The 13,445-nt window shown below is 42.7% G+C and overlaps 1 protein-coding gene across 1 annotated transcript in view; it reads left to right on the top strand.

Moving 5' to 3' along the window:
* The window catches only part of nsg2 (neuronal vesicle trafficking associated 2), a 40,357-nt gene that overhangs the window by 7,790 nt on the left and 19,122 nt on the right, over positions 1-13,445 (top strand). Inside the window, exon 3 of the mRNA XM_030069707.1 lies at positions 2,817-2,927. Within this exon, the coding sequence (XP_029925567.1) occupies positions 2,817-2,927 (111 nt within the window). The remainder of the gene's footprint in view (positions 1-2,816; positions 2,928-13,445) is intronic.

The raw sequence follows: 13,445 nt of genomic DNA, 5'->3' as shown, positions 1-13,445 counted from the left end.
AAAGGTCATATTAACTCAGCAAGTTAACACCATATTAAAAAAAAAATACGCCCCTCTCTCTCCAGTGACTTCAGGCCCAAAACCTGAATGCAAATGTGCCACGACATCATTCTCCCTTTACATTAACTAGTTATGACTGCTGTGGAGTGTCCACAAATAGATTCTCACAGGAAATTGCAGCAGAGAAAAAAAATGAGGCTGTGCTGCTGTAAGTACTTGAATAATTACAGGGTGAATTGTGATTACGTTTTCCCTCCTTCTATCTGCAGTGTTTCGGGCCTACATCGCATATGTAATGCATTTCGCATCAAGCTTAATTGAGAAAAATTTCATTGGTCATAAAAGCAAGATTTGTCAGAGGAACGTGGCCAATCAGTGCTTGAGGTGCTACATTCAGTAACTTTATTGATTGGCAAATGGCTGTTTAAATGAGGCAACTTTGATTGATGGCCTCTTTATTAGGTAATATGAAATACAAGAGTGAGCGGTGTAGCAGGGTGCACAAAATAACAAAGCAACATAAAGCGCTGCCATGGTGCGTTTGAACCCAGAGGCCCTGAGCAGCGTAATCGTGAAATGAGTCTGAGAATGGCAAAACGAGGCAAAATTGAGACATTATTTATGACTATGACAAGTTTGAAATGTGGCGGTGCCGCATTGGAACCCATGAGGCGCCGGAGCCTCGGGGGTCCAATCAACTGCACTGTCTGCAGTGCACCTACTGCGGCCTTCAATGCTTAGATAAGAGCTTCATGAAGCCAAGTGACAGCTTTGTTATTCAGATAGTGGAGCCCGTTTGTGAGCGCAGCGTTTTTGTCTTTCTCTCAAAGTGACTCAGTGTTGCTCTGAAGCAGCACAATTAGGATTACAAGGACATTGGAGACATCCCTTTCACTCCATCTACCTCTCTTCTGCCTTCTCATACACATGCTCTCGATGGGTCTTCTTTTGTTCTCTGCCTCTGCACATGCATGTAGAGGGCGCACAAAATAGCAGGGACGTTTACTCTTTTCTTGCTGAGGGAATCCAGGTAAAAGCCATTGTGACTTACTGATTTCAGTCATTAAATCCAGTCATAGAGGAGATTTGGATGAAAGAAGGGGTTTTAAGCTTTGAGAGAGCTGAGATGTGGATCGTGCACAACAGGTTGTAACTCAATTTCAGGAAAATGCTCCTCATATTTTGTACATTCAGTGTAAACATAAAAAACTTGTGAAAGATTCCTGTTGCTATTTATTGTGTAACTTATGTGAGTGAGTGACTGATAAAAGTATAGATGATTTTGAGAGGTTGTCACAATACAAATATGCACAAAAGCATTTTTGAAAGACGCCCTCCAGGCACTGATTAAACCCCTGAAAACAAGAACACACACTAAAAAAATGAACCAACCAATATTGTTCATCACTATTACATATTTTGCATTTTTCCATGAAAAATCATCACTTCATGCCTTAAAATGGCTTAGATATATCTCTACACTTGACCTTCATTTAGAGTGTGTGCATCTATGCAAATTGCTCCCACCCAGCCTCTCACTTGCTTGCACACCTGCTCATAAGTTGTATTTGTGAATATATCCATGATTTTTTTTCCCCCAGCAAATTTCCTAGTTAGGCTAATTAATGTTCATATGAAGCAACCATTTCAAGTTGGCCTTGTTGATTTTTTGAAAATAAAACACTCAAGCGACTGGTGGGGCTGGTGGTAATGATATGGAAAGTGCCACCTCGTTGGCTGATGGGACTGCTTTCTAAAGTTTTTGACGTCATAAATTTGGCCCGTCTGAATCAGGATTTTTTGGAACACTGCAGTTCTAAAGTGGAAAAAACAAGATTTTAACATTGCATGTGACACTAAACGACTTGATAAAATGGAGATGTTTTTTTAACAGCGTGCATTTTGCCTTTCAACAACACCCTGCTTCACACTCAAACAGCGACACACATTCATGCACAACACAACCACGATTTTCTGCTGCTGGCCGCCCAGCAGCTCCACTGGAGCCACTGGGGGTTAGTGCCTCGCTGAAGGGCACCTTGACAGCAGTTGTTGAGGAAAAGCACAGGGAAAAAGTTTCCCATTCACTTTTCCCAGCCAGATTTTCGCAGCTTCTCCAGGATTTGCACCAGAAACCTTCCATAATTCAGGGAAAAGTCTAAACAAATAAAAAAAGAGAAATCTATTGGTACATGTGAGAGTTTTCTATATATGATTGATGATTTAGCCAGCCCAACAGAGTCTACTTGCGATCTCTGTTTCTGAGTCCATTCCTCCCTGTCTGTCTCTATCTCTAGCTCTCTCTCTTTTTTTCTTTTTCGCACTCTGTCTCTTCTCCCTGCATCCCTTTCATCCTGACCAGTGCATTTTGGCCTCAGCTCTGAACCTGTTTGCTTGAGGACCGTTGGATTGACAGTTTTGGGGCAGGGCTGCACTACGCGGCCCTTTATTCCTCTGGCTGCTGTTACAGAGCACAGCGGTTTCGCCTCTAATTTGGGGCCTTGATTCATGGTAGTGCAGCTCATATTAGACCTCTGACAGATGCCTGGCACCAGTGTTTCCTGTAGGATCAATTTTGTAAATGCAGGACGTTGGGAATCATTTTAGTTCTGAGACCCGTGTTTGCCCTGTGCCCCTTCCAGGTCAGCATGAAACCCATGAGTTCACGCGTCCGTGATATGCCATCATATCCCTCTCCTTCTCTGTTGGTAGGACTGCATAGCGCTCATTCCTCTGCCTTTTCCTCTTTCAGTATCGTGCGTCCATCCTCACCCGTATACCTGAGTATTAAGCTGCTGGGCTTCTCTCCTCTCCAGGTGGTGGTGAAAACCCGTACGGAGTACCAGACAGAGAAGAAGAGGCTGAAGGTTCCCAAGGTGGAGGAGTTCACCATCAGCTTTACTGATGGAGTGTCTGAGAGACTTAAGGTAAGGGCATCAACTGATCAATGAATGGCTTTCCCACAGTGCAAAGTGTTTTGTTTGATGAATTCATAATTCATGGACACTGGTGACTGAATAGATAAAAGAATAATGGCTTGCTAAATAACCTTCCAAGGACCTGAAAGTCTCAGTATCTAAACAGTCTGAGCTGCTGTTTGGTAATTGCTGCATGTGGTTTGGGGGTCATTTTTGTCATTGTGGCTCTAATTATACTCTAGTTATCTGACTTTACCCCCCTTTGGCTTACCAAATCGTAACAATGTGACCAGGTTTGGCTGCCAGTTTAAATCAGAAATGCACCTGTAATTGACTCAGACAGATCGCTAAGTAAATGCTCCGGGCATACAGATGCAAGCAGAGGTGGACACACAAACAACTGGAAGCACTGGTAATAATAGAATCGTCCTGTGCAGACATAAATAGTACGCACACATATGGACAATCATGCACAAGCACACACACTTTCCTGGCAAGCGTAGGAGAGGGACCTCAGCAGTGTGTGTGTGTGTGTGTGTGTGTGTGTGTGTGTGTGTGTGTGTGTGTGAGTATGTGAATCACAGAGTCACCATTCCAAAAACATCTACTTCATCCAGGCACTGTCTGTTCTGTTCTTCCGTCGTCATTATTGGAGACCAAATAGAACTCATGTTGTCATGGTAGCAAAGAAAACCTCCTTCCATGGCAACCCTGACAGAGTTAGAGAGAGAGAGAGAGAGAGGATGCATGTGATGTTGAGTGTGCGTGTGTGTGTGTGTGTGTGTGTGTGAGAGTGGGTGTGCAAATGAGAGGTGCAGTGGTGGCATTAAAGGTCACTTAAAGCAGACGAGAACAGAATTAGATATTTGACACCAAAAGTGGCTGTGAAGTCTGTCTTGAAGAGACAGGTCAGTTATTACACAGACACGCACACACACACACACACACACTACTGACACGCTATTATACTGAGATGGAGAGTCAGATCCCCAGTGCTTGCTGCCAGGGCGGAGTTGAAAAACAGCATCATGCCGGCCTCTTCTGGCAGTCTACCACTTGGAGATGAGCCGCTGTGTTTTCAAAAAAAAAAAAAAAAAAAAAAAAATACAATAGGAAAAGTCAGCAAGAGTAGAAAAGCAGCACAGGAGACCTTTATGTAGACAAAATATCAGAGCATCTGCTTTCCTGATGCAAGAGACAGACCAAGTGAACCCATGTGAGACTTGTGGTCTCTTATTGATTTCACATGTATTCATAAACAGGATATAAAAGACAGGAAATACATCAAACACGGATGGGTTCATTTGGAAAAAACAGATATTTCCAGTTGTATTCATTTCTATAAACTGTGTGCTTATTTCCAGATCATATAAATCAAGAACATCATTCTTTTAGGCTGATACAGTGTTGGCTTTTGCGACAAAAGTTTGGAATCAGATTTTCATGTGAAGCTTTACATGCAACAGTCATTTGTTCTCTTTGAATAATAGTATTGAAGTATAGTCAATCTTCTTCTCAGCATTTGAAACAAAAATTAAGAGGACAGAGGAGAAGGAGTGCATTGATTGAAACCCAAGAGCTGACCCCTTATCTGAATCCAGAAGTCGCTTTGAATGCTGCAATAATAAATTAATCTGGAACAGCTTATCTTTGATTCATTTGTTTGTACGGAGCGGAGGATTTTTGATCATGGGAAAACTGTTTTTTGTTTTTTTGTGTCTTTGTGTCTCTGTGTGTGTGTGTGTGTTAGCCTATTTCAGCTTCTAATACGCTTTGCAGTTTTGGGGGCAGCGCGGATGGGTAACACTTCCAGCGACGGGCAACAAAGTGGGACACGGCATCGGAAATCTATTTAAATATTTCCATGAAACAACATGTTCTTGTGTAATTAAAGCAGCCGTGCCGAGCCAACTTGCTGTCGCTCGTCGGAGTTGTCCAAATCGTCGCCCTGTGTGTCACAGCCTGCAGCAGTTGTGTGTAGTTTGGCGTGCTATCAGCTTTTGTTAGGTGGAAATGCATGTCAGCTCGTGTGATTTGTGCTATGTTGCTTGGCTTTGGGTGCTCAACTGAACCGCTTGCTGTGCTTGACTGACAGAGCTGATTCTGCAGGCACACATGCATGTCTGCACACACACACACACACACACACACACACACACAGAGGGAGAGAGAGAGAGAGAGCGCTGTGTGGCGCAGTGTCGAGCAAACATTTCTGGATGAAAAGCTTGCACATCTCTTCTCTCCTCAAAGCTTTGCAGATTGTGTTGATGGATGAAGCGCTCAGAGTGTAAAATGCTCTCTAATCTGCCCTCCCTCGCTGCCTTGCTCCCTGCTCACCTCCCTTCACCCTCCACCCTTTTCTCCGTCTCTCCATCCCTCCCTGTCTCTCTATTCTCCCCCCCTCCCCCCTTGCCTTTTTCGCTTACCACATCGGTTCCCTTTTTCAAGTGCCTTACTTTGAAGTGCAGTGCAACACAGTTTTAATTTCATTTATGACATTAACACATCACATTGTAAGCATTTAGCTCATGCTCTCATTCAGGGTGATGTAAGTCGAGTGCAAGAGGACAATAAACCCCAACTTCTACCACATCAACATAACAAACAATAAGGAGCATAAGGGGTGCAGGGGTGAACGTCACCGCGCCCTGGCTATATTTGCATGAATGTGGAATTGCCGTTCAAGATAGCAGTGCTAGGGTTTAAACTTCAAAATAAGAGCCAAGGAAAAGTGGAGAAAGGATGTGGAAAAGCAAGTTATGTGGAATTTCAAATGTGCAGTTACAAGTCATCCTTATTTTGGGTCTTATTTGTAAAGGCAATCAAGGGGGGAGGAGGGCGTGAGAGCAGATACATCTGATGATGTTTTCTCACCAATCCCTTTCTACCAAGCTCCCTGCTGCTCCCCCTGACATCCCCTCCTCCCTCTCTCCCTGTCTCTCCATCCATCCCTTCATCCCTCCCTGTATCTCAAAGATTTCTCCCATCAGAGCAGAGTCTGTGTGCCAATGCTAACACACCCCTCCCATTTCCTTTCCCTCCCTCTCCCCTTGCTCTTCATCTCTCTCTCTCTCTCCCTCTCTGTCTTTCTGATTACTCCCAGAAGACCTGAGCGCCATGCAGTCTATTCCTTGTACTTGTTTTGTTGTACCACTGAATCGAGCGGGGCATGTTCCCCCCCCCCTCATTACCTAGCTAAAACAAAGACAGACTACATGCTCCTGTGTCTCGCTGCATGTCACGAAGTAGAGCAGGCTACATGATTTAAAAAAAACAAAAAACAAAAACAAAAACAAGAAAGAAAAAAAAAACACCCTGGAGATTTCAGGAGACTCAGGAGGGAGACATGATGAGCCGTATAGTTAGAAAAGTGTCAAGAAAGACAGCCGATGGCTTAAAGGAAGAATGAAGAATGAGAAGGATTTTCCTAAAAAAACAAAACAAAACAAAACAATTTAGTCTTATTCAAAAATAATCCCTCTCAATCATCCCCTATGTGCCACTAGAAGTGTGTGGTGGTGTGTGTGTATGTGCAGGGCCCCTCTGCCTGGATTTTCGATTTCTTTCTTCTGGGCGTCGGCCTTTTGGCAATGGGTGTGTTGCTCCCAGCCAATAACAGTGTGCAGTGCAAGATCGATATCATGACATCCAATAGGAAGCTATGAAAATCACAGATGCTGGCCACAGAAATAAGGAAATATAGCGAGGCAAGCGGACAAAGCTTGTTCCACAACTCTGGGGTTGGCGAGCACTGAGGGAGAGGATGAGGATGAAGAGTGGTGTTGGCCCTAGACAGGTAGGTGCTGGTGGGCCAAATTTTTGTTCTAGGATGGGGATATTACATTTTTGGCGGCCATTTCGTTCCGTCGCCATTCTAGCTGGCAGCCGAGCCAGGGAGGAGGGGCCAGCTTCCAATGTTGTGTTTACAAACCACAGCCGACAAATCCTGCTGATTCTGCCTTTGAAGAATTGGGAACAGTGGGGGAACATTCCGGGTTGAAACCTAGGGCACAACTTTGGTTGCACACCGTCTGTTCTCCTTCTCAAATGCCATGAAAACTATGTGACAGAGTGAGGACGCTGGGGAGAGGAGAGCAGAAGGATTTGATTGTTGCAGTGGGGTGGCAATGGAGAGCTGGAGGAGTGGAGCCTTGATGAAGGCAGGATTGGACGGCCAGCTCTAATTCGTGTTGCCCCGCTAGGCGGCTGGCTGGCTCAGTAAAACATGGTGTATTTGGCCGTCTCTCTCTCTCTCATGCCACACATACACAGAGATGCACACACACACACACACACACACTTCAAACCCACACACAGGCACCCACTCCAACAGACGCACAAGCGCTCACAACAAATGCCAGCACAAACCCTATCCACACACATACGCGTAGTGAAACGTACACACACACACACACACACACACACGCATACACCCACCACATGACAGCGTGGCGGCTGCCAACTGGAACACGCACAGCGCCAGCAGCAGTTAGGAGCCCGGCGCAGGTACCAATGGGAGAGGCAGCTCTCGTCCAAAACAATTATCCCATTATTACCTCCACTTCGACTTCTGATAAAAGCTTTGCTGCAACCTGCCGCCTCCACAGAAGACCCTCACTGTTTTGTCAGGTTGGAGCTAATTATTGCTCTGGTTGGAACCGTGCACAGCCTCCTGTTCACTGTATTGTTCGCTGTTATATGGATGACTAACGGCACATCGATTGTAGCGAATGTTTATACCCGCTTTCTCCTCTCGGATACACACCCACACCGGCACGCCGTTATGCATACACACACACACACACACTGTCACACAACTTTCCAAGGAAACAATAGGAGAACTATTGATTTACCTTCAGCTGTAGGTTTATACTCTGTGCGCTGCGTGCTGTTGTGGAGTGAGGGAGGGAGGACACAGCAGGGACGCAGGAATTGAAATAGTGCGAGAGCAAGAGGTTGATGCTTTTTTTTTTTTTTTTTTTTTCGGTGTTTCCGCCGGCGCAACAGCATCAGATCTCCTCCGCTACACTGAGAGTGCAGTTGTTATGAAAACAGAGATGGTAATGTGTTTGTACATGGGGGCTGTAGCAGTTCCCACTGGGGTCAGCCACATAAAAATATGTCTTCATAAAACGTATTTTATATATATATATATATATATTTATATATATATATACACTGAGTAATACACTGACAGTCCCGGTAGCACTTTGGATAACTCGCTGCTTTTCATGTTGGCTCTTTTAAAGATTTCAAACTTGTCGAGAACTTTTTGCAGTTGATCGACTTTTTTCACCGTCTGACTCATGTTTGGGCTCATGCTTTAGTGAGAGATGTTTGTTAGAAGAGAATCAGTCAAATGAAGACTTTCAACACCCCTGTCTTAACAAAGAAGGGGGTGTTGAAAAGATTTATGCACATCAATCAACCCAGGATCTTGTGCACAATCCTCACCTTCATTGTCTCAGAGCTGAAAAACCCTTTTCTTGCTTGTCTGCTTTTCTTCATCTTCATCTCCTCCTTTGTGATCAGCACAGATTTAATAAGAAAGATTAAAGAGGGATAATCACTTTTACTCCGTTTTTCTCATTAATGCACTTCTTGAAAGACTTCAGAATTCAGACAAAACATTGAGCGCAAACCTTTGCCCAGATATGAAACTCAAAGCATCAAACACATTTTATTAATGGGGAAAATATATGGCGTTTTCACAAAAACATCACTGTCACAGCCTTTTTTGGTTGCTTAAGTTCCTTGTTCGTTTGTTTTGTCTTTTTTCTTTTCTTTTCTCTTTATTGATTTTCTAATTTTCGGGTCACTTCTTATTAAGTTGCTCATTGCCTTTTTTTTCCTCGTGTTTTTGAAAGAAATCAAGCCAATTCACTCAGATTTCAGATTTCAAAGGGCTAAAGGCTTGTCAAGGCTTTTAAACGCTAGAACTATGATGGCAGTCCAGGTTTCTCTCTGAAATGAGACTGGATCCACTGAATCCTGCTGTGGCTCTCTAACCAAAACAGATTATTTTGGTAGCAAAAAGCTAACACTGTGACCGGGTTTGCCTGATAAATTTGTGACTAAAATCATTCTAGCATGAAACTGACAATAAAAAAAAGATGAACAAAAAAAGATTTTTTTTTCTGTTTAATTATATACAAACAAATCTTCTAATGTAATAGGCTTTTATTTTGAAGGAACCAGGAAAACCCCATTCATTTCACCCATAGAATACTGACCGATCAGAGACAAATGACAAATGCCTTGCCCAAAGGCAGCTCGAAAAGTAAATGTTTAGGCTCCAGAGGTGAGATTTTTCAACCTGGCACCCCCTCTGTCCCCTTCCCCTGCTCTCACCTCCGTCAGTCCTTCGTCCTTGCTGCATTGTTCCTGTCCTTCACCTCCTCCTCCTCTCATCGCTGCTCCAGCTTTCGCTCTCTTTTGCCACCTCGCTGCTCCCTTCACCCCCCTCCTCTGTCCTCTCCCTCCATCTTCTCATAACAAGCCAACAATCAGCGGCAGCTTGCTCGTAGTCTGTCATCAAACACTGTGGGAAGCATTTTCAAAGAGTTTTAAGCTTATTCACACACACACATACACACACACGCAAATGTACACACTGCTTCTATTGTAATAGTGCCAGCTTGTATTGGCAGATATTCACAGACATCTTATTCTTAAACATTGGCTTCTGTTTAAATGAGCTAGTCAGATGTGTTTTCCAGATACTAGAGCCTTGGCACACACACACACACACACACACACACACACACAAACACACACACAAGCAGATGCACACACAGACGTTCACACACACAGGGTCAAGGGTCAGTGTTGCTGGCTGTCATTGTTAAATGATGAATCAGTTTAAGCCATTGTGTTCAGCACAAGCCTCAGCTGGATTTGTCTTTTTCATGTAAGGAGGAACACGAGTTATCAGAGTGAACAGGCAGGAAGAGGATGCAGTTGACACACAGAATCTTTGTAAATCAGAGTGGCACACGGCTGGACGGTGCTGCACGCCTCTCTTTACGCTCCACTGAAGCACAAACACAGTCCTGGTCAGGTCGGGCTGCTGTCTCAGAGCCCTCAAAGACGACCCTTGTCTCAGTCGTTTGTCACTGCAAAGAGGCCCCTTGTGTCAGCTGCCATATGGGACACTCAGACAGACAAGGCCGTTGGACAGACACACACACGTCAAGGCTGCGGACACAGCGACGGACAGAGAGACACACACTGCCGCTGTGTGAGGGATATCTGGTATGAAACAGATGGCTCCTGTTCTGCTCTACTTCTTGTCTCAGATCCCGGATCAAGCAGCACCTCAAAGGAGAGCACATTTCAATCACTGTCTCCCTATCAATATCAGCAGAAGTGAATACATATATATATATATATATATATATATATATATATATATATACATCACCTCTCCCCCTTTTTGAAATACAGGAATCACTTGATTGAATTACATTCTAACTGCATGTCCTATCTTATCTCAAATGTCAGAGGAAAGGAAAATCCAATTTCCCTCTATTGGTTAAAAAAAACAACAAAACAAAACAAAAAACTAAATCCATCTTGATTTTCCCATCTTAGATTGAACATCCTGTCTCATTTTTATACAAGGTCGTCCTGGCTGCTGCAGCCAAGCTCATTGTTGGACCATGTATCGCTGTTGTCTCAGGCTTGCCAAGAATGAAAAAAAAAAAAAAAGGGTTTTCTGAGCATGATCAGTGACTGACAAGCAGAGTCCAGGTTATCTGGCATTTGAGTAAAGCTCAAACAGGAGCATTAAATCTCTTGGCAGACTTATCCACTCACAGCTTGTTTAAAGGTCATTTATTAGTCATTTTTTCTGATTTTATTTTCAGCTATGCTGTGGTCCACGATTTTTTTTTTTTTTTTTGTGATGTTACGCAAAAAATGCCCTGTAATTTATTTTTAAGAGTATTTATGAAGAAATTTTAAAATAAGTCTATAGGACAGTTATGTCACCATACTGGACTCACCATACTGGCCGGCAACACCAGTTTGAACCCATCATTTCAAACGACTGGATGAATTTAGAGATTATCTACCAAATAAAGTCTGGCTTAAGTGATGATGCACTGACTGCACAGGCTTGAATCTAACTTTGGATGGATGGGTGGATTTGGGGGGAAAAGTGTAACAAAAAAGTAAAAACGTCCAAAAATATCAGTCACAGGAATCCAAAAAATTAAAGAGCAACTAATCCCCAAAGCCAAATGTTTGTGAAGCCTGACCTCTAATGGTGAAAGGTACCTGCCACCAAAGACCAGGCACCTTACTTTTCACCCATTGAGATTGAACAGGACATTCCCATTCCAATCAAATCATTGAGGATTTTACGGACTTTACAGAGGACGAACTTTACGGATGGATTTTACATTGGACTTTACGACCCCACTGATGTGTGTGTTGCCATAACAATTAACAACAATCACTATTTTCTTTTGAGCTGGTCAAATGACCAAACAGTTCAATTTCCATTCTATATCTTTTAAATTTCTATGTTTCCACCATTTGAGGTTGGGCCACACAGATATTTGGTTTTGGGGTTTAGGTACTCTTTAATTGCCTTAACTGGGCTGCTTTAAATTACTTCATGCATTTTTTTCATAATTAACCCTCCTGTTATCTTAGGGGTCAATTTGACCCAATTCAGTGTTTAACAACTCTAAATACACGATTAACTTATATTCTTGGCTTTTCCTAATTTAGTGGGGACAAGTGGGTAAAAATGAAATTAACATTTATTTTCAATGTCCTGAACACATTTTGTAGCTGTAGGTGTTTCTAGGCTTTACATACATTTGCTTTAGCTGATTTGGATGACACTGAGGAGCTATAACATGCCATTTATAATCATCCAAAGAAAATTGACTTGTCTCAAATTTTTTTAGAGCCCTCACCTAACATCAGCACACCTGTAGTAGCACCACAACCACTGATAGTTAATGTGACATTTGGGGGAGATAAACCTGATTTCCACAAGAACTTAGGTTATGTTTTATGTAAGGGGCTATTTAGATAGTCAACAAGACACATAAACTTGGGTAACAATTTTTATTATAATGCTTTTCATGAGGTTTAAGATACTGGAGTTGGTAAATCTGAAGCGAACAGGAGGGTTCAACGAATTTAGAGCCAACAATAAGTTTTGCATAGTATCATGGTCATTATATTTGCATAGCACTTTTCAAAGGCGAAGTTTACAAAGTTGTTCATAAGTAAAGCAAACAAAAGATAAAGAAACAAGAAAAGGAGAAGATAGTGAAGATGCACTGATATATAAAGTAGGCAGTGGGACAAGGGATCCATTATGAGGTTTATTCATCATCCAGTCACACCATCAAATCAAAATCTGTAGTTGTGTTGAGAGAGAAAAAAAGTTACAAATAATCTGAAATGAACGACCGATTATTCATTAGCTTCCCCACCATGGAGATGATTAGAATGTGTACTTGATTAATTTCCTCAGGGAAATCGAAAGTCTAAGTCAAACGCACTAAATACAGAAAATATGAGGATATGAGGAATTCAAGGCAGATAAGAGTCTCTGAAAGCACAAATACCTGCCGCATCTAAAACGCTCAACGGCGCACGCTGCGTTCAAGGCCACTCAGCTGTGTGCAGAGGCTGAGAGCCGGCGAGATAAAAACAGAAACATAATAGAAAGAACAGAGCAGGCTTTGACGTTTTCAAGTTGGAAGAGATAGAGAGAAGAGAGATAGCGAGCGGCCATTGTGCTTCCTGTCCTTCTCCGCGCTCTTGTTGTTCTGACAAGGTGAGCCATGGGAGCAATTACAGGCAGACAGTCGGGCTGCGGAGGGCCAGTCTGACCAGCCACTTCTCTCCTCCCCATCATTGTCTCTCTTTCTGGTGTCGCTCCTCTGCCATCTCTCTCTGCCACCGTCTGAACTATATATCCATCTTTTTTTTTTTTCTTTTTTAAAATTTCTATCACAAGTGCAGCCTACTTACCTTCTTTCGGAAAGTTACTAAAGCAAAATCTGACGACTTTCTTACAGATATTATTGTGGTCTCCGAATTTTGTTTTTATTTTTTTGCCTTTTGCAGTTGCTGATTTTACATTTTGGTTTTGTGTTTTCATTGTAGGGTTGTAGAGTTATTTCACCTGTTTACTGATCTTTACATTCGGCTTGTTTCAGTCTTTTTGTGTTGCTGATGGAGTGTGATTTTAATTACCGCTTGTTTTTATCGTTGCTGTTTTTGCGTGGGCCACAGGAAGATTGGCGGCCACTGTCTGAGACGTAATGGGGATCCAAATAAAGAATAAAGAATAGAGAATAAATGTGGGAAATACACTGTGCGCAGGTATTATACACGGTGTCCACAAAGTGTCTTTACAATTTACAAAATCTATGACAAAAGCAATTGATGAGATATGTTAATCAGATTTGTTCTATGCACTCAGTGGTTATCAACGTTTTTTAATCACATTGCATTTGTGTATTTCAGGTACACTGTTGATGAAATAGATTCTGT

The sequence above is a fragment of the Myripristis murdjan genome, chromosome 14 (assembly GCF_902150065.1).
Source record: "Myripristis murdjan chromosome 14, fMyrMur1.1, whole genome shotgun sequence".
Taxonomy (NCBI): domain Eukaryota; kingdom Metazoa; phylum Chordata; class Actinopteri; order Holocentriformes; family Holocentridae; genus Myripristis; species Myripristis murdjan.
This window is presented reverse-complemented; position numbering and strand designations above follow the sequence as displayed.